The sequence below is a fragment of the Oncorhynchus mykiss genome, chromosome 26 (genome assembly GCF_057628025.1).
Source record: "Oncorhynchus mykiss isolate SJ-2025 chromosome 26, ASM5762802v1, whole genome shotgun sequence".
NCBI lineage: Eukaryota > Metazoa > Chordata > Actinopteri > Salmoniformes > Salmonidae > Oncorhynchus > Oncorhynchus mykiss.
The window spans coordinates 24,582,501-24,599,898 of record NC_143047.1 but is presented as its reverse complement, the minus strand read 5'-3'; the positions used below and the strand labels follow the sequence as shown (position 1 = coordinate 24,599,898).

Sequence of the window (17,398 nt, the reverse complement as noted above, 5' to 3'; positions counted from 1 at the left end):
CAAAAAGGTAATTAACATAAATGTATTGCTTTGTTTGAGTAACATATGATATTTTAGGCATGAGGTTGAGGATGTCCGAAAACGGATACCATACAATAATATAATCTCTACCATTAGTTAATGTTAAAATCAGTTTGTGGCACTCATTCTAATGATAAACTATGACTTAAAAAAAAGTACCATGAGAAATCAATGTAGTTTTTGCATGAGAAATCAATGGACAATCAACGCACAAACAACAACAAAATAGAGACTCGGATCTTAAAACAAAATGTCTCTTTAATTTGTAAGTGTCAACAGCAGTACAAAAGATGGGAGTGATGGTGGGACTTTGTCACACAATTTCTTACTCTTTTACGCAAAAGGAGGAAACTCTTGAGGTAAATGAGCTTAAACAGGCAGTTAAACAACCCACTCCTGCCTTGTTACATCAATGGATTGAGTACATACAGAAAGATGATGTTACATTACAATATGCCTGAATGCATCCTGTGGGGAACACAACCTAGATATTTGCACACATTACTAAGGTGCCTAGATACACCCAAATGTGTCAGTCACCTGGTGTATTTTATTTGATATAGTGTATTAATACTACCAACACAGAGGAGACTGGTCTCCAATACATACCACTGTAGAATTATTTCACCTTAAGTTTACCTCACGTCAATACTGCACATGGAAACCAAAGACTTGCTGGTTTACATTTTGAAGCCAAGCAAAATAAAATATTTTAGTACCTTCTCCTTTTTTTAATTTAACAATAATATCCTCAGCAAGTAGCTGTCCTTTTGTACTGTATGAAGAAGAAAGTGAACACAAATGTGATGGCAACCTTTTTTTAAAGTTCAATTAAAAACTTTACACTGGACTGTACAAGATATTATGATAAACTATTTACATTTTCAGAATTAAAACTTTTTTCAAAGCAGCAACAGACACTATTTAATTTTCTCTAGTTACGCCCTTAACAATACCTGCCGTGGGCCTAGGTACCTGCCAAGAAATTGATTTCTACGCAGAAAACTGTATCAGTCTGCCAGCGGTTTCAAAACAGCAACAGCCCCAGCGACAGAAGAGCCACACACAGTGTTGCTTGAGAGACAAAAAAATAAATCTAGAAAGCAAAGTACCATTGACAACTGTATAAGTTGTCCCCAACAGCAAATGTTACACTCCTGAACAGCAGCTAGCATGTCAGTCCAGCATGTCAGTGAATTGTGCTAATTAAATTAACACAGAGAACATTCCCACCATATACATCACAAAGTTCAATGACAGAAAATATAATTACAGTTAAGTTAAGTTATTGAAACAGCATACAAGCTTAGTCTTCAGTTGTTGAATCTTGTTCGCATTTACATGGCTGAGAGACAGATGGATTAATAGAAAAGGTCATGACTACACTTTGCTGATGGCTGGATGGGCTACCTTTAAAAAGGTCAGCAACACATAGAAAAGGTCATGACTACACTTTGCTGATGGCTGGATGGGCTACCTTTAAAAAGGTCAGCAACACATAGAAAAGGTCATGACTACACTTTGCTGATGGCTGGATGGGCTACCTTTAAAAAGGTCAGCAACACATAGAAAAGTTCATGACTACACTTTGCTGATGGCTGGATGGGCTACCTTTAAAAAGGTCAGCAACACATAGAAAAGGACAAAAAGAGTATAGGCCTAGAATACACACAAGTGGCTCTGCATTGTGCCACGTTAAAACTAATAAATATTTGCACACTCCCTTCATTTTCAGCTCCCCAAGAACCTCATTTGTGTAAAATTGCCAATGAATAACATCCTCTTGTGTCATTCTAATTTTAAATGTAACAAATGCATGCAGATGTGCAATTAAAATGTAGCTATTAATTTATGCTACTATCAACCTCTCCGTTCAAATTTGACACATAACAGTATAACCACTGAGGGCTGTGAAAAACACAAAACACAAGCGATAAGGTATGTCTAGGATTGAGTCATGATTGCAAACGCAAGTTGTATAATAAAAACATATACATCTTAACGGCTTGTTGTTCAGATGAATTTTAGCACTGTCCCTATGAAAGATACAGAGTACTTTATTTGTACCGGCTGTGCATGTAATTAAATAAAAATGAAGTTATTTATTTAAAAAATGTTTGTCCTTAATGTCCAAGGCTAAGGAATACAGCTTGGGTTTTGATTGGCTCCTTGAATTGTCTGAGGGAGGTCATTGAAACGCTAGCAAGAAGAGGCCTGTCTGTCTATCTCAGCTACAGCTCCGTCCAACTCTTCAACTGGGAGAAATATTCAGCATCTACATGACGTACAGTGACTTGTCAGTTTTAAGAACATGGATCCACATACACTGATGTAAAAAAAAAAAAGGAAGAAAAAAACAACAGTCAAATACATAACTTATACTTCACTAAGTACTTATGAACAAAAATATAATTCTATTTCCTATGTTGTATTTACAATAAAATCTATAATGAAATGGTGAATTTACTGAAAAATGAAGCTCCAATTCATTAAACATCTTTTTTTTCTCTCTGATTGTCCTTTCATTATGTTCTACTGACAATTTTAGAGCCAACAGTGGCTAATAAATACAATAAAATGTCTATACTCACTATATAGCTTCAAATACAATATACAACACAAAACATGTGTGACCAATAAAATGCGTGTCTGAAATCCGGTGTTTCTCAGCTAACCAGTTACTATGCAAGCCTTCTGTCGAGTTTACTGCTCAGTCTCTCTCGCGCGCTGTCTCTCTCCCCTTGGTGGCCCTGGAGCTTAGACAAAGTGTTCATTCACTACACATGTCTTTGCATAAATAAACAAAACAAGTCGACTGAAAAAGTATTCAAATCTGGTAACTGTGAGAACGAGCCCACGAGTCCAAGTCGTCGTGACTTTTGTTCATTCAGGTTTTTTTCTGGTACAACAGCTTCACATTAGTCAGAATTGATAAAAATACAATTTATATCCAGTGCTTATAACACTTTGACTCCTTGCGAGATATAAGTTCTTCGTTTTTTTGTAATTTTTTTGTTATACAAGCGCAGTCAAGTTTCAGTCCTATCAACAGTCCTTTTGTAACTACCAGCCCACTGAATTGGTTTGGCATGGACATAGAAATATGTACAAATCACGTACAAATCAACCAATCAACCAGCAAACAGAAGTAACAGCTTAAAAACCTAGACATGTGGACCTGGAGGGAAATCCGTTTAGGTTTGTGTATGGGAGGAAATCCTAGAAAAAAGCATTGTACCTTAAAACAACAATAGCAACAAAGAAACCAACCAACCAAAAAAAGAAAAAGAAACTGAAATGGAAATTAATAATGAGGTGCTTAAAAACTTCTAAGACTTAAGATAAATGCTTTCAAACGTGGACACAACACAATAAAAGCCAGCTCTGAATGTAAAATTAAAAGTACTAAAGAGCCATCTGTATCAATTAGACCTGGGAGAGTAATGCAGTGACCAGCAGTAGGAGGGAGTCCTGGCCATGCAGACAGCCAGCGCTGGTGACCAGCCATTTAGATCATTTTAAACCTCTGGGCTTGGTCTGAAATGGACAGGTTCAAGGGCACGGAGGAGAATAGCCGGGCTCATGCATTAATAATGCTGCATTTGAGATGATATCCACTCGTCAGTCATTTTAATAATCCCCCACAGCTTGATGTACTTGTTCCATCTGCTCGCCAGCGCCTAGTGGCTGGGCCAGGGCGGGAGACGGGGTGGAGGCCTCACTGTCTGTGCTTTGATGGAGAGCACAATAAGCGCTACGTGCCCCGTCCTTATTGTTCCCCCTCTCTCCTCTCCCCAGCCTCGCACTGCCTGCCACTCCAGATGGCACCCCCTGGGTGTGGGGGTTGCCATGGGCAGGGGTCGAGACAGGGCAGGGGCAGGGCAGAGAGGGAGGTACTTAGTCCTTCTGGCCTGTAGGAGGGCTGTATTATGGACAGTAAGGCCTTGACTGCTGGCCATCTCTAGCTGTTTCTCCATAGGTAACGACCTGGGATCTGTTCAACTAATAAAATAACCATTCAAGAGGTAAAGGACTTTCAGTTTGTGACTGATTGTCACAAGATTAAGAGCTGATTGATTGTGTTATATTTCATATTCGTTGTCTGTATGTAAATAAAATACAGAAGTGCATTTTCAATTGCTCTAAAATACTTAAGTTTAACTTTATGTAAAATAGGCAACTGGTCATTATAAAACAACACAAATTTTGTTCAATATAAAATATTAACTTAGTTGAAAAATGAAGTAGTAAGTGTTAATATCTAAGTGCATGAATGTAGAGAATCACCATCTCAGATCTGGTGTGGCTTATGAATGAAATACTGTTGTGTTTAATATGACTTGTTAGAATGTAATACCTTGTCTGTAACCCTCCTTTAATAAAACCACGATGTTATTCCCTCACACACTGCCTCTTCTCTTAAGACTGCTGCAGTAGTTAACTCTGCTTTAAGACCTTCCCGTGTCAATTTTAGATTTACAATGTCGAAAAAATACTTAAGATTTAACAAAAAAAGAAAGACCAAAGACTTTAAAACTTGCCGCCCCAGTAGGGGCTAAAGTGTTCAACCAAATGTACTGTAGCTACACATTGTAAAACAGCAATTTGTGATTATAATGCCCCCAAAGCTGCCTTTCGCTGCCTTTCCAATCCCACAGATTGGATGCCTTTGGCCCCTTGGAATTCTGGCCTGATTACAATCACTCTGATTAAGAACTTGGTAAGACTGAGTTGAAGAATGAGCAGAGAGTGTGAGGGGAGTGTTATAGTGCTCTGTGTTAGACTGGGCTGGTGACATGAGCTGGAGAGGGGCAGGGAGAGAAGGGCCTGTTGGTCACCGCATTGGTCTCTATGGAGAACAGCTGCCATTATGAACAACCACACCTGAAGCTATTGCATCACTTCCTGTTCCTGCCCTAGACACAGCACACTGTCTCCAGATTCCTGAGTGTTTCAATATAGAAGATATATAAAGAAACAGGATTTTGAAGCCGCACTAAGATATTAAGAGATTGTCTAAGACTCGAGTCTCTCCCTCGAGACTCAAACAAATTATTTAAGAGAAAGAACCCTTGAAATGTTTGGCACATCTGCACAAAATTGTACAGTATGTTAATAATACCAATAATAATTATTCTAATAATAATACTAATACAATTAATAATAAGGGAGTCTGATTATGTCTCAGAATTGTGGAATTGTTCTGTTTGTTTGTTTTTAGTTAATATGAATTTCCAAATATTTTGTTTTCTAAATAGTTTCAAATAAATTCAGATTTAAAACATTCACAAGCTGTTGGCTGGCACAGCATACCTGAGTGAGAATATATAACTCCCATCAAAAACAGTAATGAAATCTATTAAAAGCATTTAACTGAAGAGAAAAAAATATGTATACCATAAGAAAAAAAGTAAGACTGTAAGAATTATGGATTCATATCAAACGGTACATTTCAAGTCCTGTCATCCAAAGTTGTACAGGCAATAACCTAATTGTGTAAATGTCCATGAAGAAAACACTCAAAATAAACGATGAGATAATAAAAAACAAAAGGAACTAACCCAAACTGCTTCACACACTGTAAGAAACATTTAAGACCTTTAGCTGTTGATTCTGACGGAGCCACATATGCATGCAGGCTCCTAAATCATAAATCAACAGAACCATTTATTTTTGTTCTGTATTTTTTTGTTCTTCTGTTTCTCCTCCTTCAGTCAGTCTTCCGCCCTGGGGATGGTTCTCCAGTACGAATGTGTGTATGTCTCGGCTCGTGTGTTGAGAGGCCTCAGTTGGCGCTGACGATGGGCTCCAGTGTCTCAGTCTCACTGCTGTAGTCCGATTTGGGCTCCTCGTCAAAGTCCTCGTACATGTCCATCTCATCTACCTCTCCGTTGATGATGGGGACGTTGGTTAACATGGCACTGGGCTCTATCTTCATGTTGTAGGTGCTCTGGATGACGGGAATGGTCGGCTCCGGGCTTGCTGAGGCGCTGGAGCACTCCGACGTCATGTGAGGGGAGGGTGTGGTCGTTGCCATGGTTATGGCCCCAGGGTAGACCACGCCGGCGTTGGTGCTGATGGGGATTTGCGGTTGTTGCCTGTAGGGAGAAAATGAAGGACAGTGAGAGAGAGAGACCATTAGACAAGTTTGTTCCTGTTTCATCGTTAAAATCCAGACTTACTTCTCGTTACAATATGAGTTCTGTGTTATTTTTTAGATGGAAAAAGGCTTTACTTCAAATATATATAAAGGAAAACAATTAGAATCACATGGGATGAGCAAATGGAAAGAATGCTGACAGTGTGTGTGCTGCTCGGGACAACCCTAAAGACACCTCCACTTCAGCACTTAAACTGAGCGAGCTAGCTGGATTAACTGTTCTCCACAGAGGTGTGTTCTCAGCCAATGGTTCTGTGAAAATGATTTGGGAGAACAGCACCGTTCTGGGTCGTTCTGAAATTGCACCCAGTTTATTGGTAACATAAAGCCGATTGGTGGTTAGTGCGCTCTCTCTCTCTCTCATCTGGTGTTTTAGCAGTGATTGATACTCCAGTGATCGTATAGCTTACGGGTGATGAGGGAACACCTGGAGAAGCCTTCTCCTTACTGACCACACGCAGTAAATTAGGAAGTTAAACTCCAGACAGCTGCCCTCCAGCCCTCTGTAAACCTATACTTATGCTTTACATCCTGTAATAATGTTGGCATCTCTTTCTCTGCTGTTGCAGTCGGCTATTGTTTCAAATTGATAAATCACTACTATTAAAAAACACTTGACAATAAGGTGGATGAGGAAATGTGTTTGACTTGGGGTTTCAGTAATGTTCCGCAAATCGGTTGGAAATTGCGTACGACGAACTATCACCACCGTCATCACTACACGTGGAGAAAAAAACAACACGTTTTCTTTTTTACGGAAAAGGGAAAGTAGTCAAAACGTTATTCATCTATTCTGAGGGCTGTGTAACATACATGATTTAACAGGTTGATGAAATGGGTTGATTCGAAGGTCAGGGGCTTAGTGTGACAAGTTACAGACACACTACAACCATCTTTAGTGTAAGCACAGTGAAGAGAGAGTCTGTTCTCAGGCAAAAGGCCAACTGATTTCAGAATAGTAATTTAGCTGTGTGTCTACGTGTGTGTGTGTCGCGCCTGTGCTCTAAGCCTGGCGTTCTTCACTGTGCACCTACCCCACAGTGAAGAACTGCCTCATCTCTTGCCGTCGCGAGCGCATCATCTGCTTGTACTCGCCGATGCGCAGCTTCTTCCCGTCGATGATGCAGGTCCTCTTGGGCCGGGGCTTGTACTTGTAGTTGGGGTACTTCTCCAGGTGGATCTTACTGAGACGGGCCTGCTCCTCATAGAACGGCTGCTTCTCCTGGTTGGTCATAGACTTCCAGCGAGAGCCTGTAACACAGCAGACACACAGATATCAGTAAAACATACACTTTGAATGTACATTTTCACTACAGAGGTGTAAAAAGGACTTTGGAATAATTAGTTAACAATAGATATATCAATGCAAATAGGAGATTCCATTGTGGATACAGTATATTATTTGGTGGTCTCTGTAGTAACCATGTAAACCCATAAAGCCAGTGGCTGGCCAGTGGCTGGGCTGTGGGCCTGTAAATAGTCTCTAGCTGATCTCTAGTGTGTCCTGCTCCTGCCTGGGTGAAGCCACTTTTAAAAGCTGTGATCTATGGACTCTCAGTGCAGTGGGGACGAGACCCATTTAACCACTGTCATTTTTCATGACAAACACTGACGGCAGTGACATGGTGGTAAATCCATCTGTAAGCCAGGGCTGATTGAGCCACTGTGGCGAATCAGACAACATGCCACCCTCCGCCTCACCCCCCACTCCCACTGGTACCGGGCTACAAATGTTTATGTCCACATAGACAGGTATTAACCACAGTGGGCTTCAGCTGGCAGCTGAGCATAAAAGTCATTAAGAGATTAAAACTGTTACAAAGGTTTTAAGTTATACCCTGTCTGCATCAAATGTGCAGTTAAAAAAAATTGACTTTTTTATACGGAGAACAAATATTTTCGACATATTAATGAACGACTGTAGATTTCAGCTCTGGACCGCCAGACCGCTGGGTCTCACATCACCAACAGTAACGTATTTGATTCTGTCCGTCAGGCAATTTGCCTCCACAGTGTTCCACTGTTTCATGAATGGCGTTCTGTTTCTTCTTGTTGTTAACATAGTGGTTTAAACACTACACGTTTATCACTATTGCCAACAGCTAAACAGCCTAGTGTTTATATCCAGCTGAGGGGAGATTTGTGGGAGAGAGAGGGGGGGGGGCTATTGAGGAGGAGTACACTACACCAGGCTTTCAAAAGGGAAGCCGCTTTCGGGCACTTGCTATTGTTTCACTTCATTGTGCTTAATAGGGAACATTTCATTTTAACGAAAGCCTACAAGATCATTTCATAGTAAACTGATAGTATCAACTGTATAAGGACTGTTTTTTCAGCGTCTGTGGGAGAGACAAAATTTTCATTGACAAACCTAAGAACGCTAGTTTCAACAAACCTATAAAAATATATATTTTCATGCCAGTTTCCTGACTTTCTGAGCAAATCCGATCCTGTTCCTTCCAACTTGGTCAGAATTTTTTTAAACATAATCTAACACAGGAAGTCTAACAGACTGTAACAGACTCTGTAATGCTGGATGAAGGATAGAGTAATGGCTGGAAGAGAGAGAGAGAAAGAAGAAAGGCGTACCCAGGATCTTGCTGATGTTGGAGTTGTGCATGTCTGGGAAGGCTTGGAGGATCTTGCGGCGCTCATCTTTGGCCCACACCATGAAGGCGTTCATGGGTCTCTTGATGTGGGGCTCGTTGCTGTTCCTCCCCCGGGCTTCTCTGTAGACCCGTGCCTCGGCTGTGCTGGCACCTCCTGTAGGCCAACAATAATACTGTTGTGGTTTATCTGCTCCGGTACCAGAGCCATTCAGAGCTTTCCACCCTGGAAACACCAGAGTAGGAACAAGAAGGAGAAGAGAGAGCGAGGCGAGCAATTAATCAACTGCCACGAGCCACGTTCAACCCCCATACCCAATGGGCTGTCATCACTAGTACTGAGACTGAGACTGGGACTGAGACTGGGGCTGAGACTGGGACTGACACTGGAATCAAACTAGACCAGGGGTAGGGTTGGTGCTGGACTGAGACCAGAACAGGGGTAGGGTTGGTGCTGGGGCTGAGACTGAGACCAGACCAGGGGTAGGATTGGTGCTGGAGATGGACTGAGACCAGACCAGGGGTAGGGTTGGTGCTGGACTGAGACCAGACTAGGGGTAGGGTTGGGTTGGGGCTGGACTGAGACCAGACCAGGGGTAGGATTGGTGCTGGAGATGGACTGAGACCAGACCAGGGGTAGGGTTGGTGCTGGGAATGGACTGAGACCAGAACATGGGTAGGGTTGGTGCTGGGGCTGGACTGAGACCAGACCAGGGGTAGGATTGGTGCTGGAGTTGGACTGAGACCAGACCAGGGGTAGGGTTGGTGCTGGGAATGGACTGAGACCAGAACAGGGGTAGGGTTGGCGCTGGACTGAGACCAGACCAGAGGTAGGGTTGGTGCTGGACTGAGACCAGACCAGAGGTAGGGTTGGTGCTGGACTGAGACCAGACCAGAGGTAGGGTTGGTGCTGGACTGAGACCAGACCAGGGGTAGGGTTGGTGCTGGGGATGGAATGACACCAGACCAGGGGTAGGGTTGGTGCTGGGGCTGGACTGAGACCAGAACAGGGGTAGGATTGGTGCTGGACTGAGACCAGACCAGGGGTAGGGTTGGTGCTGGGTTGGACTGAGACCAGAACAGGGGTAGGGTTGGCGCTGGACTGAGACCAGACCAGAGGTAGGGTTGGTGCTGGACTGAGACCAGACCAGAGGTAGGGTTGGTGCTGGACTGAGACCAGACCAGAGGTAGGGTTGGTGCTGGACTGAGACCAGACCAGGGGTAGGGTTGGTGCTGGGGCTGGACTGAGACCAGACCAGGGGTAGGGTTGGTGCTGGGGCTGGACTGAGACCAGAACAGGGGTAGGCTTGGTGCTGGACTGAGACCAGACCAGGGGTAGGGTTGGTGCTGGGGCTGGACTGAGACCAGACCAGGGGTAGGATTGGTGCTGGACTGAGACCAGACCAGGGGAAGGGTTGGTGCTGGGGATGGAATGACACCAGACCAGGGGTAGGGTTGGTGCTGGGGCTGGACTGAGACCAGAACAGGGGTAGGATTGGTACTGGACTGAGACCAGACCAGGGGTAGGGTTGGTGCTGGGGCTGGACTGAGACCAGACCAGGGGTAGGATTGGTGCTGGACTGAGACCAGGCCAGGGGTAGGGTTGGTGCTGGGGCTGGACTGAGACCAGACCAGGGGTAGGGTTGGTGCTGGGGCTGGACTGAGACCAGAACAGGGGTAGGGTTGGTGCTGGGGCTGGACTGAGACCAGAATAGGGGTAGGGTTGGCGCTGGACTGAGACCAGACCAGAGGTAGGGTTGGTGCTGGACTGAGACCAGAACAGGGGTAGGGTTGGTGCTGGACTGAGACCAGACCAGAGGTAGGGTTGGTGCTGGACTGAGACCAGACCAGGGGTAGGGTTGGTGCTGGGGCTGGACTGAGACCAGAACAGGGGTAGGGTTGGTGCTGGGTTGGACTGAGACCAGAACAGGGGTAGGGTTGGCGCTGGACTGAGACCAGACCAGAGGTAGGGTTGGTGCTGGACTGAGACCAGACCAGAGGTAGGGTTGGTGCTGGACTGAGACCAGACCAGGGGTAGGGTTGGTGCTGGACTGAGACCAGAACAGGGGTAGGGTTGGTGCTGGGTTGGACTGAGACCAGAACAGGGGTAGGGTTGGTGCTGGACTGAGACCAGACCAGAGGTAGGGTTGGTGCTGGACTGAGACCAGACCAGAGGTAGGGTTGGTGCTGGACTGAGACCAGACCAGGGGTAGGGTTGGTGCTGGGTATGGACTGAGACCAGACCAGGGGTAGGGTTGGTGCTACACTACAAGGTGAAGGAAATTGAGTTCTCAAGGTTCCTTTCCACTGGACCAGACTGGCTCTGACGACTGGATTTGACGAGCATGTTTTGAATGTAGAACAAGGGGACATTGTGAGAGCAGGGGAGCCACCCTACGGATCAACACATATATCGAAACCCAAAAGAAGAGAACCATGACTTAAATGCATGTTAAATATTTTGTCTGGGGCTCGACAAGCATTCACACTTCTATACTCAGCCCCATACGTTTCAAACTGAAGTTCCAGAAGTTTCTTTAAAACAAGCACGAATGCCAACTTAAATAACAAATATGGAGCGTGAGGCAGTCCTTCTAAGAAAAATACAATCAAGGAGGGAAGAGACTCTGCCAAGTGCTTAATATAATATAACATTCTTCTGCTTTAGCCCATTCTAACCTGCACATACTGAGTGTGAGATGAGAGCATACCGACACACACAGAACTCCTCAGTAAAGTGCTGTTTCTCAATCAGGCCATTCACAATCAGCATGTGAGAAGAGTTTCTTTCCCTCTCTCCGTATTAAACTGTACATCAGCCTGATAATGATTTCTGTTTGCATGCGCATTTGCTTCCTTTTATATGTAAGATGTGAAAGAATTAAATAAAAGCCGTATGAATATTTAAACAAACAAAAACATGTTGATAAACAAGGCTTGAAAAATAAGACAAAAAAAGCTTTCCATATGCTACCATCCATCTTTAATGATCCAAAATCTGGAAAGGAAAGCTTAGGATGACTCATGCATATTTCATCATCCACATGTGAAGTGTTCTCATTAGGATCTTCTCCTAGCCCTCCATCTTGGCACACGTTACCTGCACTTTGATTTCTAGTATTATTTCAGTTGATAAACAAAATCAAACTGTTAATGAGTAATGGAATGTAGCGCTACTCTGTGATTAATTCACTATCCACAGACTCCTTCACTGGCTCTATTCAGCACAGTACAGAGATAAGCCCTGAAGTATGACATGGAGAGAACAGGACTGGCTCAACGTTAGATAGAGCTTTAACTATCTATAGGAGAGTGTTTAAGGAAACAGTAGGTGAGAGACAACATGCACGCACGCACACGCACACACACACGTCCCGCTGGGCTTGGGGTGGACAGCCATGTCCAAACTGATAAGGGGATGGAGGTCCTGTGGTGGTAGGCCTGATCTCTAGGAGCGAGGCCTGGGACTCAGCTGAGGCTTGGCTGGGACTCAGGGGGGACTCCGGCTGAGGTCCGGCCGTCCAGCAGGAGGCCCTATTCTCCCAGGCCCCCGCTGGGCTGTGCCTCCATATAGGGCCTCCAAATCCATTTACACCAGCTCATGTTTAACAGTCATACCGACACATTTATGATCCAGAAAGGCTTCCCTTTATCTGGGAGGCCAGAGCAATTTGCCTCTTCACACCGTCACGGTACATCAGCCAGAGCCCTGGGGACTCAGCTCTTGTCATTTAGCCTCCGCCAGGGAACAGTCTCAGAGCCACAGTCATATCAGGCATCTGACGGTCAGACGGCTGTCATCTGCCTGCTCTGCACTGTGCATGGATGGATATAGCTACCTCTCTGGCTCAGACTGGCCTGCACCATACTGTTCATATGATCATCCTCCTTCAGAGCCCTGGGGAGAGACCCCGGTCAACAAGCTCTTCTAGAGCCCAGCCTTTCTTCTCCAACTTGATGTAAAAAGCCTGTTTCTCAACAGACATACACACAAGACAGAAAATCCTCTCACACCTTCTCTTCTATCTCTCCTGAAAGGAATACTTCAGGATTTTAGCAATGCCCGTTATCTACTTCCCCAGAGTCAACTTGTGGATGCCCTTTTTATGTCTCTGGGTACAGTTTGAAGTTGCTAACTAGCGCTAGCGCAATTGCTAGCGTAATGACTGAATGTCTATGGGTATCTGCTAGCTAACGCTAGTTAGCATTGGCTCGCTAAACTACCTCTAACTTCCTTCATACTGGACACAGAGACATACAAATGGTATCCACTAGTCCATCTGACTCTGGGGGAGTAGATAAAAGGCCTCATTGTCAAAATCCCAAAGTATCCCCTTTAACACACACATACCTGTACACGTGCCTGGTTGAGAAAAACCTATATGTCTTTACCTCCCTGCTTTACGCCGTCAGGATTCAGGAATAATACACTACCTCTGCTGGCACCGTCCCCACAGTACATTCATTTCATTTAGCACGCACTCACTGTACAGGATGAATTGATTTCACTTTGTTTGGTTTTGACAGCCATGTTTATTGTGCAATGAAATGTGGTGTGGCGTGGGGCTGACAGTATCCATCAACGTAGGCCAATCTGCTGACTGCCGGGCCAGATGAAGGTATTCATTAGGGCAGGAGCGCAGCGCTCACTCAGACACGACAGCCAGTGTCTGCGCCCCGGGATGGCTCGCTCTAATTTACGATGCCCCCCGTGCCATTACTCTGCCACTGACACTGATTCAGCAATTTATATACTGGCATGCATGCATACGGGCAGAGGTGAGCCTCTTACGAGGAGGGGGACACAACACGGCCCGCCACCCTGACACCAGCGCCAGGAAACAAACCACTTCAATCAGTTCATTAGAGATGAGGCCCGTGAAGCCCTGGGTTCTGGTTCGCTAGGCGGAAGACGAGGAGGAGAACTTCTTCTCCAGTTCGTATCTGCACCAGCAAGCCATGAAAGGGAAATCTATGGCTCTTCTAAACAGCATTATAACATCCTGGTGGCTTTGTGGAACGGAGTGCTGACGAGCTAAGCAGACCCAGATTCAGAACCAGCTCAGGGCTGAGGGCTCTGTCTGTCAGTGTTGGGACTTGGAGCTGAGAGCAGAAATGAGCCTGACCCTGGGCTAGAAGGCGGGTGCTAAGAGCCGCATGATGCCACCACTCCATGGGGACAGAGGACCGCATCCGTCCCTGCCACAGTGCTTGTGTATGGTCACATGGGAGGTCCCTGCCGCCCTCTCAGCAGCAGCAGCCACTGAGGGAGCTGGCAGCAGCAGCAGGGCCTAAAGCTCACCAAGCATCACCCCACAACAGTAACATGCAATTTACAACAATGCTGTTTTCTCTCCAATAAAACACCCAACACTGTTCTGACATTTACAAACAAGCATTAATTGATTTTTGGGGGAGGAGCAGCACGTTCGGGAAGCAGTTAGTTAGGTGTGTGATTGTATAAATAAATACAGATGTTTAGCAGTGACAGGGCAACTCCCAGGGTTGGGGCTGGGGAGGGAGGGGGGGGGGACGGGGGAGGGCTGCTTAATCACATTTATTGTGATTCATGAGGCCTGCAGCTCAATGTGACGGAGCGATATGAGAATCTGCTTTTAATTTGTTTCTCCCACAGACACTGAAGATGAGCAGCATGAATTGCAGAGAGAGACAGAGAGGGAGAAGGAGAGAGAGAGAGGGAGAGAGAGCGAAAGAGGGGGTAGGGCGAGAGAGAGAGACAGTGAGAGAGAGTGAGAGAGAGAAGGAGAGGGGGATAGAGAGAGAGAGAAGGAGAGAGAGAGGGGGGCAGGGAGAGAGAGGGAGAGAAGGAGAGGGAGAGAAGGATGGAGGGATAGAGAGAGAGAGAGATAGAGAGAGAGAGGGAGAGATAGAAGGAGAGGGAGATAGAGAGAGAGAGATAGAGAGAGAGAGAGGGGGGCAGGGAGAGAGAGAGATAGAGAGAAAGGGGGAGAGGGAGCGAGAGCGAGAGAGAGAGAGAGAGAGAGAGAGAGAGAGAGAGAGAGAGAGAGAGAAAAAAAAAGAAGAAGAGGGAAACGAGAAAGAAGTCAGAGATGGAGGCAAAATGAAGAAGAGAGAGGGAAAGAAAGGAGAAAAAAATGAAGAGAGTGTTGTGAAGCCCAGCAGCCTATGACACCTGTGTGCTGCAGGTTCAGACTGGACCCTGTGCCGAGCAGAGCCAGAGGGCTATGCTGCCCCCCCCCCCCCCCCCCCGCGTTGTTCTGAGGGCAACACCGACTGTCACCCCGGAATCTGCTCAGGAGGATCTGCCTCAGTGAGCAGGCAACAATCACTCCAACCTGCCAAGCCCTCCCTGCTCCCCGCCCAGTGGGATCAAATCAAACACCTCTCACTAAAGGTATTTACTGATGACAATAGGGCCTCTCCCTCATGAAACATGCAGTGTATGGACAGATATGAAACATGCAGTGTATGGACAGATATGAAACATGCAGTGTATGAACAGATATGAAATATGCAGTGTATGGACAGATATGACACATGCAGTGTATGGACAGATATGACACATGCAGTGTATGGACAGATATGACACATGCAGTGTATGGACAGATATGAAACATGCAGTGTATGGACAGATATGACACATGCAGTGTATGGACAGATATGAAACATGCAGTGTATGGACAGATATGAAACATGCAGTGTATGAACATATATGAAACATGCAGTGTATGGACAGATATGAAACATGCAGTGTATGGACAGATATGAAACATGCAGTGTATGGACAGATATGAAACATGCAGTGTATGGACAGATATGACACATGCAGTGTATGGACAGATATGAAACATGCAGTGTATGGACAGATATGAAACATGCAGTGTATGAACATATATGAAACATGCAGTGTATGGACAGATATGAAACATGCAGTGTATGGACAGATATGAAACATGCAGTGTATGGACAGATATGAAACATGCAGTGTCCGGACATATATGAAACATGCAGTGTATGGACAGATATGAAACATGCAGTGTATGGACAGATATGAAACATGCAGTGTATGAACATATATGAAACATGCAGTGTATGGACAGATATGAAACATGCAGTGTATGGACAGATATGAAACATGCAGTGTATGGACAGATATGAAACATGCAGTGTCCGGACAGATATGAAACATGCAGTGTATGGACAGATATGAAACATGCAGTGTATGGACAGATATGAAACATGCAGTTTATGGACAGATATGAAATATGCAGTGTATGGACAGATATGAAACATGCAGTTTATGGACAGATATGAAACATGCAGTGTATGGACAGATATGAAACATGCAGTGTATAGACAGATATGAAACATGCAGTTTATGGACAGATATGAAATATGCAGTGTATGGACAGATATGACACATGCAGTGCTCAGTGCCTCTATTCAAGCCGTGGTTCATAGTCCGCTAATTAAACAATAACATGCCAGTTGGATGCTTTGAATTCTTCCATTTCTATGTGTGTGTAAAGGAACTAACAGCTGACATGTTAGCACTTGCATGTCACAGTATAGCTCTTACTTTTGTCTCCTCCATCTCCTCTCGCATGCTATCAGCCTTAAAGTGGAGCAAGGTGCATTCCTGTTCACATCTCACTATTCCAGTATGAATCCATAAAACCTGGGCAACCTGGGCTGACATGCAAAACCAACTCCTCGTCCTAACAGACTATGGGAATGACACACACAGGCACACGCACACTAATCTCCAAGGATAGGCCTCTATGAATAAAACAGAACTATTGGAACTCAAACGTGAACTGTATAAAGGGAATTGTCTGAATCAAGTAAATGTTTGCAAATGTAATGTTTTATCCCTTCATCAAAAACCATTTGAATTCATTGTTTTGGGAATCAACCAACTTCAAAAAGGGACACCCTAATTGATCTAATATATTACAGTTGTAACTGATATGGTCTCATGTCTAAACCACCTAGTTTGAGCTCGAACAAATAGCCTCCTATTTATTTCTCCTTGGCTGATATTGTGCTGTGCGTTCAGATGAACTCTGTTTCCTGCCTCCCTGCATCTGTCAACGCCCCCTTTGTTCTCCCAGGACCCTCTCTGGCGGAGGCGCTTTAGACAAACACACAACCCGCGTGTCATACTACTTCTACAAAGCCATATGTGAATGAAAAAAGAGGCTGGGTTGAGGCCTTTTGTGGTATTTGTTAATGTTTGTCATCTGAGCTTAAAAAGACCTAATGACTTTGTGGTGAGCTGATGCATGTGGCTCGTGGCTTTCCAAAATGAACTAAATTCTATCTATTCCCATACCACGCCACTATTTTCCAATGGCCCTCATTAGAACTTTGGCAGCTGTTCATTTGGTTGCTGCATGCTTTGCAAATATTAGTTTAAGCAACCTAAAAGCTTTCTGTGAACTGCAGCGAGGCCTGCTGTTCAGTGGTCTTCTGAATAACACCGTTTCTCCTCTGCAGGGAGATTGTCCCCTGACCTGACAGACCTACAGTCACTAGGTAGCAGCTACAGCCTGGTCAGGTATATTCAGATACTAGCAGTAGTTTTCCTCATGTTGGGGAGCAGAAAGGTGTCTGCAGTACACTCTGT

General features: G+C 44.8%; 1 protein-coding gene across 50 annotated transcripts in view; it reads right to left on the bottom strand.

Annotated features, from left to right (window-relative positions):
- Window positions 1-261: 261 nt before the first annotated feature.
- Window positions 262-17,398, bottom strand: part of LOC110506675 (transcription factor SOX-6) — a 198,871-nt gene continuing 181,734 nt past the window's right edge. For 19 of the 50 annotated variants that reach the window (XM_090222543.1, XM_090222549.1, XM_090222546.1 and 16 more), the window contains 3 exons: window positions 8,771-8,944; window positions 7,216-7,432; window positions 262-6,119 (listed from right to left, as the gene is read on the bottom strand). In XM_090222543.1, the coding sequence (XP_090078669.1) occupies window positions 5,807-6,119; window positions 7,216-7,432; window positions 8,771-8,944 (704 nt within the window). In that variant the 3' untranslated portion in view covers window positions 262-5,806. Of the gene's footprint in view, window positions 6,120-7,215; window positions 7,433-8,770; window positions 9,014-17,398 lie in introns of all 50 variants that reach the window. The other 31 variants (XM_036964062.2, XM_090222531.1, XM_090222534.1 and 28 more) reach the window with 3 other exon arrangements.